The sequence below is a fragment of the Triplophysa rosa genome, linkage group LG7, assembly GCF_024868665.1.
Source record: "Triplophysa rosa linkage group LG7, Trosa_1v2, whole genome shotgun sequence".
In the NCBI taxonomy this organism is placed as follows: domain Eukaryota; kingdom Metazoa; phylum Chordata; class Actinopteri; order Cypriniformes; family Nemacheilidae; genus Triplophysa; species Triplophysa rosa.
The window spans coordinates 11,821,548-11,843,479 of NC_079896.1; the positions used below are offsets into that span (position 1 = coordinate 11,821,548).

The 21,932-nt window shown below is 39.0% G+C and overlaps 1 protein-coding gene across 3 annotated transcripts in view; it reads left to right on the forward strand.

Moving 5' to 3' along the window:
• The first annotated feature begins 1,385 nt into the window (after window positions 1-1,385).
• The window catches only part of negr1 (neuronal growth regulator 1), a 116,548-nt gene continuing 96,001 nt past the window's right edge, over window positions 1,386-21,932 (forward strand). The window contains exon 1 of one of the 3 annotated variants that reach the window (XM_057337292.1): window positions 1,386-1,751. In XM_057337292.1, the coding sequence (XP_057193275.1) occupies window positions 1,582-1,751 (170 nt within the window). In that variant the 5' untranslated portion in view covers window positions 1,386-1,581. The remainder of the gene's footprint in view (window positions 1,752-21,932) is intronic. The other 2 variants (XM_057337293.1, XM_057337294.1) reach the window with 2 other exon arrangements.

Sequence of the window (21,932 nt, forward strand, 5' to 3'; positions counted from 1 at the left end):
TTACAGAATGGAATAAAGGGACTTTGGTTGCCATTAACACTAATGACATTCAGGCAATTATATCCAAACCATGTCTTTCCCAATTAAAAGGAAAATACTCAACACGTGCAGCTTGGAAATGCTTATATCAGAGCCCTTTCACAAATAGGCCGACCGTGTCAGTGAGTCAACAGTAAATATATTTCTTATTAGACAAGTCCATTCAATTGCACACTGCGTGATGTACAATCTACAGAACAGAAGCAAATGCATATAGGTCCTTGAAAATGGCAGACCTGTGGCGAGCCTTACCTCAGATCCCCTTCTAAAATAAAAGGCTATTGATTGTGCTTGGAACTTTAGGTTGCACTGACCTCAAATGCGGTGCGCAACTATATAAAAAATAAAGAAAAATAAGGCAAGAGAATGCAATACCGAAGAAAGCAGAGGAAAAAAATAACAGAGAATTTCTTTAAAGGAAACAAAAAGAAAGCAGTACCCGGTGAGATGATAAAAAAGAAAATCAAAGGAATGGTCATTGTGAGAGGAAAATGAAAACATTCACATGAAAACGATGACCACAATAAAGAACCTGTATCAAAGCATCTGTGCACCAGATTCTTTACTATTAAAAGGAAATGTGAGAAACCAAAAACCATGATGCATGGTTTTAAATTGCACAAAATAAATGAAATGGAACTGGATGTTCTACTAACTTCTTAGTCAAAATGCTCATCTGGTCCTCACTGAATGAAATGTTACACTAATACTGATTCGTAAAAGTATGGATGCTTAAGTATACCAGTTTTATCTCAAGACAACAGAGAAAACTCCCTAAAGATAGCCTTGAGCATCTTTGGGGCAAAAAAAGTGCATTACAAAAGATGTTGGTGTAGCGCTTGTGCTATGGTGAGGCGTATCACCCATTCTGTGAATGATTTCCCACTTCCTTTGTTCTAAACAGTGCCATGAAATCTTTGGGGCCACGAGTCTAAAATTGGATGGTGGTGACCAACTGTGAGGAAATATGCCATGCTGTAACTTCTGAGAAAAACAGTATTTGTTTCTCTGGGCTGCAGGTCCACCGATGACCAAACAAGTTGTGACCCATGTCATTTTTAATCTTATCACTGACTCACGTTTGGAAGTGTCACATGGAATAACATACAACAGCCCATGCACGTTTGCATGAGGACATCTCGAGGTTCCGGGGTGGTAAACCTCGGGTGGTAAAAACTCACCGGGCGACGGCATTTAAATAGTGTTGCTGTATCAAGAATACCCACCCGCTTAACTGCTCCATCACGAACTACAGGGAACGGGTTGCCTGGGAAACGGCCGCATGGCAACAGGATCAGAGCCGGGGGGTTGTCTGCTGCTAGCTCTGCTCCCGTTTCCCATTTCCTCACTAGATGGTGTGCGAGCCACTGGAGAGCCGTCTTCCTCCCGCGGTCGGGTTCCGATCAAAACAAATCTGGGAAACTACACGGAACGCCATTTCTCGGGCTTTTCGCGGAGGAAGAGTGGGGATTAATATATTTTCGTCCAGATATTTGTTTTTTATTTTTGATAAAGGCGCGGATCGTACTCCTTTCGGCGGCGATGGACATCATGATTGCGGTGCAGGATGCGTGCGTCTCCGGTCAGTGGCTCACCGCTATAATTCTCAGTCTTTGCTGCTTTTTACCATCGTGTTTGCCCGCCGGACAGACCGTGGACTATGCGTCCAGCGAGAATGTGGTCAGCAGACAGGGAGATACCGCGCTGCTCAGGTAGGAGACTCAAGTGTGTAACTGTTCAAACTAAACTTGGCTGGCACCTGCATCTCCCCTCGCATCAGTCGCTCTGCTCTCAGTTTTGTAAACAACGCTCAGGCAGATTCCCCCAGTGTCGCTCCATCACTTTTATTTGGGTCACAAATAGCCTGCCGTGTGAAACAACTACAAAACCCGAATCCGGATCTCATTCACAGACCACGTCGGTCGACGCTTTTCTCCCGGAGATGTTTTGCTTGTGATTTTATAATAACCGTTTATCAGCGTAGGGTTGCATAAGGAGCTGGGGAAAGGGGGTCGATTTCGTAAACCCCGCCAAGCGGAACACTTTGCACAGTTACAATGAAGTCATTCATGCTTCCTACCGTCCGAAAGATCGGCTCACGGATGTTTGCGTCCTGAAAAAGAGCGAAGTTGCACACGCTTAAGTGGAGAAATAGCAGGGATGGTGGCGGAATCGATGGTCTTTTATGATTTGAGTTAGAAGTTATGAGCTGTTCGTGTCAAACGTGTCGTAATAAAATTACCCCTCATCAGGCGCCTCTTAGTTTCAATCAGCAGCGTTAATGGAACTGTTTCATGGGTGTGTCTGAGGATAATAAATAGCCTATCAAGTTTTGTAATTTTAGGTTGCACAAACCTTGCCATTTGCTGCTTGTTTTATAAGCAGAAGGGCTTCACAATATAAGATATTGGCTGATTTCCGAATTTAAAAGTTAAACATTTCTTTGCCTCAGGATGGTTCATGAATGTGCTTCATAGGCTAGGCTATATTGGTTTTTGTGAAGGACGACTGACAAAACGAGATAAAACGTTGTTTATGTGGCAGTTGAAGGTAATATGATGCACACAAATGTGTCAAAACCATTTTAGAAGCGGTTATTTAAACTCATTCATCCATCCATCCATCCATCCATCACCCATCCATCCATCCATCCATCCATCCATCCATCCATCCATCCATCCATTGATTAATTCATTATAAACATCTCAGTTATTGAGTAAAGCTGTTGTGTGTTGCATCCCTTTCTTTTCATGATATTGGGGTCTCCTGGTTGTGCTGTGGCATAAATAAAAATGGACCGTCAGCCCGCCACAAAAATTACTTGGTATGTTTAGGACTCTTCAAACATCAATTTGGCTCTTTCTGAGTTTTTTAAAAGCGAGCCTTGATTGTTACCTTAGATTTTTCCTATTTCTCCTTTTTGACTAAAAGTAGACTAGAATGTTTCTTATATTGTCATTATTTTCAGAAGCGATGGCACTTATGCCAAGTCATTTCGACGTGGCTGTAAACATTATTGTACTCCAACATAGGTAAGAAATTATAATAGGAAGGCTATTGTGTATTCTCAATAGGCCTGTCATGACTGTCCCACTTGTCCAGAGAATGTCAGTTGGTGGTCTGTGAATGCTGAGTGCGTGAACTTTAAACATGTGCCTCACCGGAATCGGCGCATCATCAAGACGTGGGTGGTAACCTGCTCCTTTTCTCCTCAGGCCACACCTCTTCCTGTCAGTGCTGATTAATCGGGGAATGTTACTGTGAGCTTCTCGCCTCGCAGGGACAGTGCGATCAATGGAGCTCTCCAAATGCCACTCCTCTGTTTTAACGTTAACTTAAACGGTAACACTGTAACATACTCTATAAGATTGCTTATATCAAAATGAAAAAATAAATCAAGCATGTGGTAGAATCATTTTGTAATCTTCTGATGCTGATGGATGGCTTTATATACACACAGAGGTTTGTTTTTGTACATTGTGGGGACTTTCCATTTTTTTCTGTACAAACCGTATATCGTATCCCTTGACCCTCACCCTACCCCTAAACCTAACCATGACACAAACCTTTATGCATTTTTACATTTTCAGATAAACATAATTTAATATGTATTGTGGGCACGGCTAGCTATTATTATCTAGGTTTCATTCAAATATATATATATTGCATGATGCATTGCAATGATATAGGTCTTGTGATCTTTTATGTTTCATTAATTCACTTTGCTTGCAACTGTGCTTTGCCTAAACTTCAGATATATCAAATGATATATAGATTAAATAGATTGATAGATTAACAATTACTGGCATTGACAACACATTTGTTATTTTCTATCAATTAGCTCCTCCAGTATGCCTCATTTTGAACATAAAAAAATCATTGACACTTCAGAATTTTTTTTTTGCAAAACCTTGACAGTGTTTCCCCTACCATTGCTGTAGGTGGGCGCCCCTCATAATTTACATAATAAACCATTAAAAACATTAGACTATTTCTGTAGTCTAAATTGAGCAGCACGTCTACATAACTGAGCTGCACACATCACGCGCACTCAGGGAAAGTTATGTTGATTATTTTGCAGCTATATCTTCTAATATCTTTATTTAGCGCCAAACGCGCTTCATTTGAACCCTTTCCACTCCGTGAGCGCTGCTTCTCCCGCCAAAGACGCGTCGTATAAAGACCTGCGGACACCAAGACCAGGTAAATAAATGGACACTTTTACTGTAACGCTTAAGTAAACAAAAATGTTTTAGCTGTCAGTCAGTTTACTGTTTGTGACAGATAATAAACCATAACGTCTTGTATCTACATTTATCATTAATGATATTAAAAGGATTAAAAATCAGCATGTTAAGAGCATTTCATAATGAATCATGTTTTAATCAGAAAGATTATTTAGAATCAGTAGTATGAATGGCATGGAAAGGCTACTTGTTAGTAACTTTGTAAGTACTTCTCATGATAAATTCATTTCAGTTGTTACATTTGTTGTCAATAGTTTTTCAAATAGACTAGGACTTCGTTTCAGCACCATAGCCTACAACACATTTTATCAGTTACCAGGCCTTACTGTGGCTATCAGAATATAAACCAGATGGCCTGATAAAACATTAGATTGATTGATTAAATATTATTTATTAAAAGAAGCATTGTCCGGACCTCCGCCGCAAAAAAATATAGACCACATCACCCCCCCCAAGCCGTAAACCTAGGGGAAACACTGCTTGATCCAACAGCATGTGCTTTATAAAGAGTATTTCAAATTTAAAATGTAAATGAGTGGACTTCTTAAGAGTGTCTAATTTGCCTTTATCCTCAGATGCAGCATACATTCCAGCAAATACACTGATCTCCACTAAACACAGTTCTACTGTCAAATATGCCAACCTAATAATTTCAAATTGGCTACAGTATTTACTGTATATGTTTTACAGATAAAATGGCACAACTTAACATCCTTCCATCCATTTTTTGCGAAGGAATGAGGCATGATCAGATTCCAAGTTCTAGCATTTGATGCATCACCAAGAACCTAAGTTCTGGCTATAGTGTTGTGTACTCCAGGAAATATAGAGATATAGCTGTGGATATTAAAAGTGACACAGAAAGCTATTAGAGGAACAGGAATTTATCAGCAGGTGTCTGACACTCACCAGCAGCAAAAACAAATGGGAAGGATGAGATGTAGTGGTTTTACTTTTCATGTTGAAGCTGCTGCGGGAACATATTCACATTTTTCACATAAGATATGAATGTGCAACTGTGCAATAGTTATGTTTACCTTGCAACTGAGTAAAAAGTAAAAAATCCTGCACTCTTTTCCCTTACATTTTTATTTAGTGTGTTAATTTTGTCACCCACACAACAAAAGAATAATCCATTTATTTAAATATAATATTTACATTAATCAATGTTATTCAAATCTAGTCAGAAGACTTCCTCCATTGTTAGCACTGTTAGTTGTCAACAATTTAGCATTTGTCCTATGAAACTGCAATACTTTAATGGAAGCTTCCCAAAGAAGCCCCCTTTTCCCAGTTCTGGGGGAGGCCACGAGTCCCACGATAAAATTTGGAGAAATATAATCATGGCCAGCAGATAATGGTTATCTTCAAAGCAGTTATACCTGAAGCGCTTCTGAAAAAATAGCTGTGCCTTTCAAGTAGATTTAACCTCCTTCTCCTCGACCTGTCACTTATTTTTAAGGCTTTTGATGAAGCAGGCTCACTAGATACCAGATAAGCTTCTTCTTTGTCCCCCAGGTGCTAGAACCCACTCTATACACTCAGACTGGAGAGCATGCGAGCCTGTGCCTGTGTGCCATTTACCTTAACAGTAATCCCATCACCAGCACCACCACGTTCAATGTTAATATTGAAGTCTCATTAGTCATTGGCACGTACAACATGGCTGGGTATTGAGCTTCAGTCCTCTCTGACAATATTAGAACCATTTAAGCCATTTGTCAATATGCATATACAGATAAAGTCAAAAAGCTTTTCAATAGCCTATTAGTTTATTGTTGATAAAGCTTTCCGGTGTAAAGAAGGGTGTCTCAATTCATTTCTGCAAAGTGCATTGCCATGGCTGCAGGTTTTTAAATGGAGTCATGTAAGCAAGCCTTAAATTAGTCCCTGTCATTTGCATAATGAATCAATGTTTGTGGATTGCACATGGCTGTAAATGTTAAGTAGAGCCGAGTAATTGGAGCGACTGCATTGGTAATTATTAGCGAATGGAATACAAAGTAGAGAAGCAGATCAATAGCAGTTCGGCTTTTGTTTACCTTTTGAAACAGTGTCATAGTGTTGGCCCACAAAGAAATCATAAATTGTCTGATGTATGTCAATACTGATTGCAGTTTCACTCTGAAAAATGTAGTATTCTGGATGATTAGTCACAACATTTGAATTAGTTCCTACGTGAAAAATGATCTAGTGTACTTTAGTATTTACTACAGTAAACTACTAAAACTCATAGATACTAATGTTTTTGAGACTTATCATAGTAAATATTTAAGTATACTACAGTATTTATAGTATTTACAAATGACTAAATGTAAATGTATATGCTACAATTTATCCAACATGTACAGTTAATACAACAACATATTCTAGTGCAAAGTATAATACAGTTTACTATAGTAAATACAAAATGTTTAATCTAAATCTGTGTTTTTTGTATAGATTTAAATTATATGGCACAGCATCGTGATAGTACTTGGTATCGAGATACTTCAGCTGGTATAGTATGTAAGACATGTTTATTGTACCGTGACAACCATAATGTACATTGAGGATAGATAAGATCATAGGTAAAATATGTCAGAAATAGTAGATTCTAGTAACATAAAAAATTCAAATCCAGATTTTGATTTTAAAAGATTTATTATAAAAAACGATAATTTTTTACCCAAAATGCCATAAATCCGTGGCAATTTAAAAAAGTCCATTGAGTCAATATAAAAATTATTTTTCATATTGAAACTGTTGAAAATACACAACAAAATGAGTTGATCCACATATGACAGCCTCTGAACTCAATACATTACTAATCTTACATACAGGCACTGGACTAAAAATACATTCAATCAGTCATCGCTCCTAAAATAAATTCAACGGGTCATCTTTTAATGCTATAAATTAGTGCATCGTCTTCTTAATCTCCTCACGTAAATGATTAGATTTCGATGGTTTACGTTTCTTCCCCACCGCAGAAACCAGCACAGGTTCATCAATGCCGTCAAAATTATTCATTTTTGTGTTTGTTGAACACAAAGTACAAAGTAGATCAGGTAAACTAGGAGCCGACCGTATTCAGAGCGCCGCCATTACTGTTTACAATGCGTGGAATGGTGTGCTGTGATTGGTTGAGCGGATATATGGCATTCTGCAGAGAAGTGAGACTGGTGCGGAGCCCGTCTAGTCACCCCTCGGAGAAAAAAATAAGGTGTGCATTATATCTGACACACACATGAACACTGTACAGTTAGTCTTGTGGGTATAAGTCATTCCCTTTAAATGCCATTGAAGTTGGAAACATGTATTATAATTAGGGCTGGGCGATATGGCAAAAAAGTAAACGCGATAGTTTTTTTCTATATTGATCGATAACGATATTTATTTCGATATATATTTAATTAAAAAACTGTATTTAAAATAATCTGTTTTAAATACAGTTTATTAACAAAAGTTAACCTTTAACCAGTTAAAATTCAATTAAATTAATGCACTGTTGCAACACGTACAACATGTACCAGTTCATTCAGTCTCATTTTGACTCAATTGACTCGTTAAGTAAAGGGATTGTTCATTCAGTACATTCAACCAATGAAAGGGCTCCGTTACTGTGTACGTTCGAACGCTATTGGCTCAGCACCTGCGCACATACATAATGCTGCAATAATGTCTTGCTCGAGTAGTAATGTGCACACAAACTCACTTCTTTACATCTCTGATCTGTACAGGGCAGCGCTGGTTTGTTTCATAAGCACCAGCTCATGTTAGCAGATATGTTAACGATGGATATAAAAACGTTTCTGCTTGAGTTTCGAAGTAACTTGCTTGCAATTGCGCCTCACATTTTTTTTTGTTTAACCGGCGATTGCGAAAAAAAATAAGACACTTGATAAACCGCGTGATGACAACTCGAGGTTAGTTTCACCTTTGTTTCTGCTTCCAGTCATGTTTTCCTCCTCATGTTGAGTTTTCTTTGGCAAGTGCAGTATGAAATGGACTTTGTACTTTGACGCGCATGCTAAAAGCTGCACGCTGACTGACTGTTGTTGCGTTTATTTCTGCGTTCTGTTAAACTGTAAAATTAATCCATATCGAGTCAAAATGCCAATAGCTTATCATCGTTTTTGAAATACATTCTATCGCGATTCGATATGATATCGTTTATCGGCACAGCCCTAATTATAATGTGTATGTAACTTTAGAGATGGTCCCTAAATTCACGAATATCGAATGTTTAATGCCAAACCAACTTTATGCCAGTGAAACGTGGCAATGAACGCATGCTTTATATGTGCCACGCGCTCGTGTGTAAACACATTAGGACAATTTATATATAAAACAGTATACAATATTCGTTAATGTTCCTGTAGGAAGAAGCTTGTTCTGTTGACAGACAGAGGCTTCAATTCCACGAGTAGGCTACAGTTTGCAAAACTGTGCGAACGGATTGCGAAAGCGTGGGCACAGATTATGAATTTGTGGGAACAGATTTCAAAAACTGAGGGGACGGTTTACAAAACCGAGAGCACGGATTGTAAACTCGTGGGTCGAGTTTATTAATCCGAGAGCACGGTTTTGTAAACTGTGGGAACGAATTACAAAACTGTGGCCACGGATTTGCGGGTCTTGTTTTTTTTTTCTCCGAGGGGTGACTAGACGGGCTCCGTAGACTGGCGTATATTGCGGTTTGGGAAAAAAGGGAGAAACCATGACAGAATAACACGGTGGATATCGCATTTTGCGTAAAATTAAAAAGTGACTTTTCAATACCGATACCTGATACAATACTGATTTTGGCGGAAACTTTTTTTTAAATGGCGTTTATCGCGTTTTGGAACCAAACTCTTATAAACTATATATAAAGAAACAAAAAATAACTGTATATGACAAATTTATCTGATTATAAATGTAACAACCTGTTGATAAAAACAAAAGAAACCCAGAAGAAACCATCACAGAAATGAATGGTTTCCATTAAAATACCATTGTGAACCATTAGTTTTTGGGATTAAAACCATTACAAAATTGTAGTGTTTTGGGCATTATTCCAAAAGGATTAATCTGCCAGATCAGTTTTATTGATTTTATCACGAGCGAGAGTTTATTCGCAGTTTATAATACAATGCTGTGTGGTGTCATTTGCCTGTCGAAAATAGCGCTTTACATATTTAATAACTGTCAACAGCATCAAACAGCCGTCCAAGTTCAGAAATATATGAAAAGTCACTTTATTTACACGCCACTCCCTTCACGCGCACTCTGAACTCATCGGGTGAGAGAGAGACTTGCGCTCATTCTGAAATTACAGTCTGAAAGACAAACATACTTGATCTGCCTGTTTCTTAAGATAATGTAGAGGTAATTGCAGCTGCTTCCTGAGTGGACGTTTGTCTACTTTGTAGATATTAAGCTTTATGCCCAGCCTAAAATTGCACTGTGCAGGACCTACAATGAGTTGGCGCATTCTCACACGCGCAGCTACAGACGGAACACTGCCCTCCGTCAAATTGCAATCGCGTTCCTCCGTGCATACGCGATGGAGTTCCAAAGGTTGGGGTTTCTGGGAACCGTCGCGCCCCACCTGCAGTACCTCTGCGCTCCCCCCGGTTGAGAACCTCTGCTGTAGTGTATCGGAGGTTTGCAAACGCCTGGTGGTTTGCGAGGGAATTGCAGAGGGTTCGTGAGTTGGAACACGGTATAGACCGTTTCATCGGACATGTGCGCGTCTGGACTGCAGTTAACTTCCGGTCTGTGTTTATTTATTGGTTTGGCTAGTGCCTAATAATATAACAATTTATATTTTATTTAATTTATGTTAACATTCATTTATATTATTATTTTATTATATAAAAATGTATAAAATAAACGATTTGCTGAATGGTCCTGTTTGCTCGCATTTAAAGAAACTGTATGGGACATTGACAACCAACGACTGAGCTTGATATCACAGTCTAAATTCAAATATTGGTTAAAAAAAGTTAAGCCAAGTAACGGTTCTTCTCGGTTTCTTTAGCTTGTTATCAGAAATAGTCTACAGGCACTCTATTACTTGTGAATGTGTTCCAGAAGTTAAGGGCAGACCACGAACGCGCGCATGCTGTTGCTTTGAAACCGTCTATACCAGTGCATATACAAGTTGTTTTCATATTTTCCAAAGTTGCAAAGAAATGTTTAATAATAACAATAGTGAAGTAAAACACTGCTGATAAAAACTTAGAAACCTTTAAATTAAATTATTGAAATATTTACTTCGGGTTTGGCAGAAAAAAGTTTGAAAATCCCTTTTGTAGATTTGACAAGAATTACATTTAAATGTTTTTTTCTTGTCAGATTTGATCTAAAGTGACTTACGGGGCATTCAAAGTAAAGTACACAATTTGTTTGTGTATAATTGAAGGACTAAAGTTATATATGTCTGAGAGAAATTTCTGAAAGAATTGTCATATTTGGATTTACATTTTTCTAAATATCTCTAAAACCCCACATTCTGTGTTGCTTGGTCTCTGCTAAGAATATTGGCAGTGTTTCACAGCGCTGGGTTTGGTAATTCTCAAAATGTTCAATGGCCATTGACCACATTGAGGTTACATAACAGACCTAGTTTTCGGGCTGGATGGTGATAACAATTTTACTGCCACTCTCTGTGCGATGCACAGGGCATGCAGTGTGATGTTGGCAACACTGGATTTCATCTTTTTTTCCAAATCTGAACTTAGATTCACAGATAAACAGTAAGAGAAATACATAAAAACAGATAAACAGCAGATGGATGTGGCTCAATCAATCAAACAAGCAAAAGTAGATCATGTGACGCCCCATTTATGGCCGCTGCATGATTTTGTCACTTGGGACTTTGAGATTGTTTTGTGCAAAAACAGTCAGCTGCATCTATTTTCACAGTTTCAAGCAACGTTCTACCTACCTAGACTTTAAATGAACTGTCAACCACAAGTTTAATCAAAACATCAAAATGGAAAACTAATGAGAAATACATGTTTGGAAAGTTCTACGCCTGACAGGTTTATTCAATAGCATCTACTGCCTGAGCGACACCTCGCTGGCGTGACAGCTCTGGACGTTCATAAATTGAACCAATTCTGGGCAGTTATCAGTGGCTAATTTAGTGGACCACAGTCTCAGAGAAGGAACTTGCAAGGTTGTCCAATTAGCAGTGAAAAGTGTTGGGTTGTGAGTGCATGTCAGCAGGGAAGAGAGGGCCAGCGGAGGCGTGTCATCAATCATCTCAACAGCTTTGCCTCTGCATTCCTGGCAGAGTGAAGGCCTTGCTCATACGGGGAATGCCACACCATCATCACAGACTGTCAGCTGTTAAGATGCCCATCATTTCTTCCGAACATTTTTCATGCTTATCTAGCCTGGTTAGCACGTTACTTGGTTAATAGATTGCATAAGGTTGCATTTGTCAGAAGTAGAGAGGATTGGCATTGATTTGACATAATATGGCAAACAGGTGAGCTGCTTAAAGAGAAGAAAGAAGCCCTGATAGCACATCTGGGAGACGTCTATTTGATGTCTGCATTTACATCTGTAAGGCTTTTTTTATTGTTTGCTCATCTGCAAAACGTCTCTGAGATGTTTCTTGTCAGATGTTATAGACATCTAGAATATGACTGGTAGATGTTTAGAATTTATCAAAACCGATCTGACATGAACAGTGCCGTTTCATTTGTAATATTAACTCACTACTTTACAACAAACTTTTACATCTTGAAAAACCTTGATCACACCAACATCCTCAGTATTTAAAGAGATGAAATGAAAAAAATGAAAATCCTGTCAACATACACTCACCTAAAGGATTATTAGGAACACCATACTAATACGGTGTTTGACCCCCTTTCGCCTTCAGAACTGCCTTAATTCTACGTGGCATTGATTCAACAAGGTGCTGAAAGCATTCTTTAGAAATGTTGGCCCATATTGATAGGATAGCATCTTGCAGTTGATGGAGATTTGTGGGATGCACATCCAGGGCACGAAGCTCCCGTTCCACCACATCCCAAAGATGTTCTATCGGGTTGAGATCTGGTGACTGTGGGGGCCATTCTAGTACAGTGAACTCATTGTCATGTTCAAGAAACCAATTTGAAATGATTCGAGCTTTGTGACATGGTGCATTATCCTGCTGGAAGTAGCCATTAGAGGATGGGTACATGGTGGTCATAAAGGGATGGACATGGTCAGAAACAATGCTCAGGTAGGCCGTGGCATTTAAACGATGCCCAATTGGCACTAAGGGGCCTAAAGTGTGCCAAGAAAACATCCCCCACACCATTACACCACCACCACCAGCCTGCACAGTGGTAACAAGGCATGATGGATCAATGTTCTCATTTCTGTTTACGCCAAATTCTGACTCTACCATTTGAATGTCTCAACAGAAATCGAGACTCATCAGACCAGGCAACATTTTTCCAGTCTTCAACTGTCCAATTTTGGTGAGCTCGTGCAAATTGTAGCCTCTTTTTCCTATTTGTAGTGGAGATGAGTGGTACCCGGTGGGGTCTTCTGCTGTTGTAGCCCATCTGCCTCAAGGTTGTGCGTGTTGTGGCTTCACAAATGCTTTGCTGCATACCTCGGTTGTAACGAGTGGTTATTTCAGTCAAAGTTGCTCTTCTATCAGCTTGAATCAGTCGGCCCATTCTCCTCTGACCTCTAGCATCAACAAGGCATTTTCGCCCACAGGACTGCCGCATACTGGATGTTTTTCCCTTTTCACACCATTCTTTGTAAACCCTAGAAATGGTTGTGCGTGAAAATCCCAGTAACTGAGCAGATTGTGAAATACTCAGACCGGCCCGTCTGGCACCAACAACCATGCCACGCTCAAAATTGCTTAAATCACCTTTCTTTCCCATTCTGACATTCAGTTTGGAGTTCAGGAGATTGTCTTGACCAGGACCACACCCCTAAATGCATTGAAGCAACTGCCATGTGATTGGTTGATTAGATAATTGCATTAATGAGAAATTGAACAGGTGTTCCTAATAATCCTTTAGGTGAGTGTATACTCACCCTCAGGTTGTTCCAAACCTGTGTACATTTCTTTGTTCTGCTAAACGCAAAGGAAGATATTTGGAAGAATGTCAGTAACCACACAGATCTCATCCCCCATTTACTACCATAGTAGGGAAAACGGGAGTCAATGACAGAATTTTCATTTTTTGGTGAACTATCCCTCTAAAAAAAGACATTCGATAAATTGTGGAAAAAGTGAGATCCCCAAATCCCAATTTTTTTAGTGCTACGGTGAGTTGAGAATATGTTTTAGTCATAAGAGCAGCCACGCTCTTGTCATGGTTCGCACATTGTGTGCAGTGGCAAAAAGCTTGCGTTATTGTGCCAGTTGGACAGCTTTTGTGTGCACGGTTATTACAGGAATGCCTCTGTTAATATGTTGTTATGTAAAAACCTACCAAGGTGTTTGAGTCTTAGACAGCAGAGGCTATCTAGTGCATGTCCATAGGGTGTGTTGCCATGGTTACCTTAGTAGGGTGTCATTTTCTGTATCGGGAACACAAGCGCCACGAAGAAAGCTCTGAGAGTTTCTTTAATATATGTTCGCTTTCTTAAAGATGTCTTGGCACGTACATATTTTTAACAGATCTTTATCTGATTCATCCTTCCTACTCTGTAGCATTTCAATTTTCCCCTACCGCCACATCGCAGCACCTTTCATAGTTCCTTTAAAGAAAATAGGCCCCCATGTTGACTCTCATCTAGTATTGAAATGCTTTGCAATTGTTTCTCTATTTGACTACCAGCATGGTGGAACATATTCGGCGCTCGTCTTTGGCACAGTGCTTCTACAGCTTAGCTGGTTTGTTGTTCAAACGCTTTTGTATGTGAATGCATTAATGTTTTAATCACACTGATTACATTTTAGTGTTACTAATCCCTTTGCTCTGTAGACGCATCTGATTAAAGCATTCTCAAATGCACTAGTTACTCGCTGAATGTAGGTGCGCTTTCAAATCTCTGTTATGAATCAAAGACCTTTGTGGGACAGACGTTAAACTCGGCGTAATCCCTGCCAAATGGTCTCAGAGAAAGCTTACCCAATGAGCTTCAGCCCTCGCCAGAAATGGAAGAGTTTGTAAAGAAGAATCGTTCATAAAATTCCTGTATTCATCCACCTTACGCATTCAAGTTTCTAAACTCACTCCTTTCTGCTCAATATTTTCTCTCTTACTGTAAACCTAGTTCATATTGGTTTGCCTTTTTTATATCGTAATCCAGCAGTGAGTTGATTTTAAGCACTTTCAATACCGGCACAAAACCACTGGGAACGAGTTTTCTTCACTCAGTGTTTGAAGCGGCGAGATGATATCTCTGCAAAGAACACAGCTGGGGTGAATTGTAGAGCTTTTTCTGTAGCCTAGTTCTTCCACTACATTAGGTGGCAAAGGGTGTGTTGGCTTATGAGAAATATGTCACTTAAGGAAGGCAGTGAGCAGAATTAGGTCATGCAAAATATGACAGGGTCCCACCGGACCCCCACATACATAATTTATCCCGTATTTGTAGTAGGAATTAGCATTATAGTTGTTAGACACTTGCCAGTCTCTGTTGATTTATGGATGTACCTTCCATTTCGATAGGGTTTAAACCCCAGAACTGAAAGTTTAAAAGGATAGTTCACCCAAAAATTTAACTCATTATTGACTTACATTGGTATTGGGTCCATACAATAGAAGGAAATGGGTACCGCTGTTGTTCGGTTACCAACTAGGGTTGGGCAGACAGACGATGCCATCGTCCATCGCCGATGGCTGATAGACATCACGATGGTGAGCCGGCATCGTGATTCCAAAAAATGTTTCACTTTCGTCACGTGACTCTCGCTGCTCTGTGGTGCAGGCAGCAAATTGCGTTGTAAACTAATATGAACAAAGCTAATGGGCATAAAACCTCACACTGTACAGATCAGACAAGTCTGACTTTTTAACTGTGGAGCTCGCGCTGTATAAAGAGGACGTGCAGTTTGCAGAGACCCACCTGACTTTGTAATTGTATAAAGAAGAGGCATGTCTGCGCAGCCCGCATTGTATAAAGAAGACGTGCCTCACTTTATAACTCTTTTATTGAATGTATCAGAATAACAGTGGAGCTCGAGCTGTATAAAGTTTATAACTGTATAAGGAAGACGCGTGTCTGCACAGCCCACGTTGTATAAAGATATGGAAAGCCGTTTGGGTCATATTTCGCCATCAACCAGACACCTGGTGTTCAGAAGATGCCTGGTTTTACGGCGTTTAAGACTTACAGACGCCGCAAAGTACGGCGTTTTGTAGCGCATGCGCGATGTAAATTACGGAATCTTCGCCGTAGAAACGGCGTTTTAAATGGAATGCGAAACGCCGTTCATTTCGCCGTTTGGACTTCCATAGTACGCCGTAAATGATGGCGCTTCCGTGGCCGTAAAAAGCGGCGTTTTCTATAATACTAAAATCAGCCCCGCCTTTTCTACACAGTCCAGCCCCTCCAATGAACAGAAAGACCTGGGTAGTAGAATGTCGATCTCAATAACGTTTCCTGTTTTTAACTTTATTGCGAATAATGTTTAGACTTTCATTATGTGATATTTCTCCATTGGGCACGTTTTTCCTCCTTTTCGTTTATCATATGTCACAAACGGCATATTTTTTAGAGTGTGTACTTTCATGTTTGTAAAATGCATTGACTTCTTGCACAAAGGTGTCAGCCTCAGTAGCGTGGTGGACAGCGTGCGCGGCAGCAGCACAGTATCGCTTTTAATGACAGGAGTTCGACTCTGCGGTCCGACCATATTCTTCGTTCCTTTTGAGTTGGTTTATTGGGTCATGTTTTTAAATGTCGTAACACTACCCTGTTGCTGACAACTGATTAAATGACAAGAAAGGCTTATTAACAAGCCAACCGGTGTAAGGCCTTAATGCATGTAACAGCTGCGGGCTAAGTCTGCTTACTGTACAGTGGCTGTTAAAAATGATTTCCCATACGAACGCGTTTGTCGTCATTTTTAGCACATGTAACGGCGTTTTGTAGCACATGCACCGTACTTTGCGGCGTCTGTAAGTCTTAAACGCCGTAAAACCAGGCGTCTTCTGAACACCAGGCGTCTGGTTGATGGCGAAATATGACCCAAACGGCTTTCCATATAAAGAAGACGCTTGTCTGCGCAGCTCGCGTTGTATAATGAAGACGCGCCTCACTTTATATAACTCTTTTATTGAATATAACATCACAATAACAGCGGAGCTCGCGCTGTGTAAAGAGGACGCGCAGTTTGCGCAGACCCACCTGACTGTTGTTTGTGGGCAGTCCTAGCAAACCATAGGCGCGGACTATATGTAGTGACGTAAATCCGCGGCGATTCGTGACTCAGACTTGGGACGACTCGTGATTCAGAGTCGACTCCCTTTTTTCCAAGCCAATAACTTTGTTATTCATTCACCTTCGGATTTACAACTTGGCAGACTGCTTACTTTCAAACACGGCAACATTACACACTGCATGAAATGTCATTTTCATGATCTCATGTTATGTACTCTTTAAACAATTGTTTATGTACGCCCATTTTAGTTTGCTTAGCACTTGGGGATGTGGTTGAGGATTTTGACATTTTTTAGTGTGATAACATTATAATGACAACAGACATTCAAAGCTTCATTCTATAATCTCAATAGAAGCTTTGACTGAATGTAAATATGCATGACAAAATGACTTTCAGTACAGTCTAGTATGAGTAGTCAAAATGACCGCTACGATCATTCTCATAGTGATAGATTTCCGGGAGTTCTTGTGTTAATAAAAGGTCAACACTCTAAAGCCTGATATATGGAAGAGACTCTTGCATCTCTTTCACTCTGGCTGTGTGGCGTTCCGCCAGCTCTAACCTGATATCTCCGAGATTGTCACAAAACCTTAGATTACGGAAAAGCCGCACCATCTAAAAGCAGAAAATGCCGCCACACTCAGCTCAAACTGAATAGGCCTCTATCCGAAAATTGAGAATAGACTGAAGGTACATCAAAATGACACAAAAAGCTAAACAGAGATTTTCTGTGTGTGGAGTACAGAGAGATAGACTGAATCTCTTTATTTAGTGTGCAGATCATAGCGTAGATGACTGTTGTACTGTAAATAATGCAGGTGTGTCAGGCCCGCAGCATTATGGGATAGCAACACAATTGACAGTGTCTGAATGCAGGACATGCTTTATGTAGTATAGCCCAACATTTTTCAGGCTTTTTCCAATTAGAGGAATGATTGTTTCTTCATAGAGCATTTGTAGAACATAGTAAAGAAAAACTCAGGAAAAGTCGCCAGACAGGGTAAAAGTCCATTTTATGCTTTTAAGAGTCCTCTAAAATGATCTGCTACTGGCAGAACACCTACTGTACCCGAATAAAATAAAATATTGGTTGAAAAATGCTTTTTTCCCCCACTATTATGGTGTACTTACTGCGTCCACCAGCAAGTACCCCAAACTTCAACCCATTTAAACTTGCATTAAAATATTATATTCACTATTTATCTTGGCTTTCCTGCCTTACATCCAACCTTAATTATTACTCTTATTTTATTTTTCTATGTGTGTGAAAGAGAGATAGAAAATGGCACCTCACCATGAAATTACCAATAATTGGAAAGATAAATTTGTCTAACTAAAACTGTATTCAGTCTAAATGCCCACAGGCAAATAGCAACAAGCATGATTTGTTGAGAAACTGTGACATATATAATTGATAATTGATGATAAATGATTTCTGCCAATTTTAGATTTAATGAAAATATGGCACACCATAATTTTTCCTCCATGACTTACATGTAAAACGAATGAAACAGAGAATACCCAAAATCAAGGCATAATGTACAGCAAGACACTTGCTTAGAAGAGTATTGTTACCATCCTAGAGAAGTGTCTTGGTGTAAATCAAAATGAAAACTTTGAATTTGTCCTTTGAGAGGTAACACTGTAATAACCATAACTATTAGCTACTTTGATGGTTCGGACTTGGAGCACAGATGGCTAGGGGAGGCTGAGATCCCTGGTGTATTATTTGATGTATTTTTGCTGGTTTGAATGGGTAATTGTGACACAGGAGATACAGTGTTCATTTGAAATAGCAGATGTTGAGATAATATCGTGCGTGTATATGTGTGCGAGATTTTGAGGTAAATGGTACTTAGCTGCTAAATTTGGTTAGGTGTTTTTAATAAATGAATTGAATATGAATATCATATTGCAAAAAACTCTTTCATAGCATATCGAAGCTTACGTGCTGTAAGGCAGAACTTTAAAAGCTTCTCCTCGTTCAGTAATCTTTATTAGTTTTAGGCTATTGCTTGGTGTTTGGCAGCCACTGGCCTCAGTTTCCGTGTCCATGTATGTCCAGATGTAATTATCATAATTTCTCATTGCTATAAGGACACTTATGGGAATATCGCCAGGTGGTATTCAGCACATTAGAGAGTCCGCTTTATAGCATGGCTTTAGTTATTTAATCTGTTGTTGAGAACTTGTGGCGCATTGTTAGACAAGATTTTGTTGGCTGGGATCAACTTAATCTTATTTTAATCCGAGGGTTTTACAAAAGAGTACCTATTTCACATTAGCGTTCTAGCCGTGTCAACAAACCGAGCATTTCCTGGGTTCAACATAAAACACGTGTGTCATGAAAGGAAAAGGGACCAAACAAAAAGACATAATATGCAAAATTCTATATGGAATTAGGTATTTGGATGAATATGTTGTCCTCTTCCAATAATTTCTCAGTGATGCTGGCTTCAGATGTCAGAAGAATACAGTTTGAGTTTGCCATACAGTAATAATACAGTCCTCACATACATGGTATTAGTCCATGTTTAAGTTAACTATTTACACTATTTAGATTATAAAAAATAAGAAAGATGTTTCTTAGAAAAACCTTTGAGTAAATGTTTCTGTTTCTTGGTCTTATTATGAGTAAATTATCTGTGCACGCTGTTCCATAAAAAATATTGTGTGCCCTTTTAATATCTATTTAATCATAATAATAATAATGAAAATAACATGCTCCCTCTCTAAAACAACTTTCCATTTCTGCTGACCATGACAGAATGGACAGGGAATACTAAACATATTTCAACCATCTGCTTGCCCGCTTCCAGCGCAGCAAACGCAGAGATTGCTAGGAGGTGTGTTTTCAGCGGTTTCCTTCCCAAAACCCTTTTTTTATCCTTCAAGTACCTTTGTTATGGGCCCGCTGGCTTGAATTTCTTGCACTTTGAAAAGAGATGAATATCGGAGAAGTTGTTGTTATGTTTGCTTGAGTGCTTCAAAAATTTGAGCTAGCACAAAAAGGAGCTTGCTGGCAGTTTTTATGTTTTAAAATATTTTTGGTACTGTGTATATTACAGCATTTCTAGTGTGTATTGTTAAATTTGTTGGTTCATATAAATGAATATAATAAAATTTCATGCAAATATTTGTTCAGAGTGGGTTAATGATTAGTATACTTACAAGACTTACAATTCTAGAATATCGTAAAAAGGCTAAAATAGCAGCCCTAATAGGCAGGTAGTCAGATATTGTGCATGTATACACAAATATGTGACCCAGTCTGTGAAAACCAAATTAAAGGGGTCGTATGACACGACTAAAATGAATATTTTCGTTTGTTTTAGATGTAATGCAATGTGTATACACGATTTAAGGTTCAAAAATGCTGTATTTTCCACATACAGTGCATGTCTGTATCTCCTCTTTGCCCCGCCTCTCTGAAACGTGCAGATTTTTTACAAAGCTCATTGCTCTGAAAAGCGAGGTGTGCTATGATTGGCCAGCTAACCTGTCCGTAGTAATTGGTCGAATACTGCAAGCGTGTGACGGTAATGTAACGCCTCTTACCATATTTGGAACATCAGGTTCCAAAGCAATTGTGCTGACCGGTACGCCCACCTTACTTGCGTATACATTTGGGCGGTCTTAGTCAAATCATACCACGAACTGACGTAGATTTGTGGGGGTGTGGTTACACGAGGCGTTTCAGGCAGGTCTGGGTGAGCATTCGCTTTTAGATAGAATGCATCTTTTGTTCTGACACTTTAATTTTAGCAATTTTACGTGTCTAATACATGCATGGGCAACTTATAACACACCAAAGACACAGAAAAACACGTATTCGTGCCATATGACCCCTTTAAAGTCTCAAAATAAATTATGAGAACGCACATCGAAGTTTGATTTCAACTATTAATTTGACCATTTATTGATTCATTTTACTATGATAAGGTCTTTGACACGACCTACTCAGTCAAAATTAAAGATATCAAGGTGAATTTTTTTATATTACAGAATGTTCTTTACATTATGAATATTTAATATTTTATTTAGTTTATAAATATGTTAAAATATGAAGGGAAAATGGATTGAGAATGGGTTTAATATTCTCGCTGTTATAGAAAAAGCAGGAAATATGAGATATAAAAGTAAATTCAAGATTGTATTGCTATTTTTTGATCCTTTCACAAATACAGCATTTCTCCATCTCAATAGCCTTGCCAGTAAACAGTTACATTTAAGTGAATCATTCAGCTGTAAAGAGTGATCAAAAAACTAACGAAAATCTGGCTCAGTGCAAAATGAAAAGAAATAACAGTTTAGATTACAGAAAAAAACATGTACATCTGGAGAAAATCAGGTATAATTGGTGAAGCTAACCGTAGTCGGTGTTTAAAGGATGTACAGGTTCAGTGTGTTTGACCTTCCTTGATCCCTCGAAAGTGAAATCAGCGTGCTTACACTTTAAGCCAAAACACGTCAAAGGCCTTATGAATCTGCTTGAATCAGAAATCATGTTTTGAATCGGAAAACAGCGGATGAAGACCTAATCAGTGTTTCACGTTTGGAAAGCCTCTGTGGTTTCGAAAAAGACCGTGAGAAGAAAAATCCCACCAAGGGTATGAAGAGGTTTGCCCTCATGAGCTTCACAGAGCAGTGCTCTGAAGTGATGAATAAAGATGATTAAGGGAAATTTCAGGGAAAGAGGAAGAACAAACATGACTTGATTACGGTCTCTTCTCTCTGCTGTTTTGAGACTTGGAGGGCAGATGCTTATTTAAATTGCTAACAAAGCGCAATGGTTGGGAAACACACATTTGGATGCAGAATGCATAGGGCTGCGGCGGTTTTTGCGGTAACATTACTTTACAGAGAGAAGTTATGGTCAGCAGCATAGTAATGTCACAAATATGATATAAAACATTTTGATGTGATCAACACACTTGAGAGTCTATTATGAGCAAATTAAATTGACCTTTCCACTCCTATTCAGTTTATGAGAAAAGTGATACAAAATAGTTGAAATGAATGCATTTGAATTAATGCCAAACAATTGTAAACTGATTTCAAAATACCATGGCGTCAAATTGCATGCCAGACATAAGGGTAGGATTGTATATTTATTTACCTTCGTATTGTTCAAAACCTGACTCTTTCCTCTATGAAACACAAAAGAAGATATTTTGAGAAATGTCTCAGTTGTGGTTTTGTGTCATTACAATGGAGGTCACTGGGGTCCTATATTCTTTGGTTAACGTTCTTCAAAATATATTTTGTGTTCTGCAAAAGAAAGGAAGTCATACACGTTTGGAATGACAAGAGAG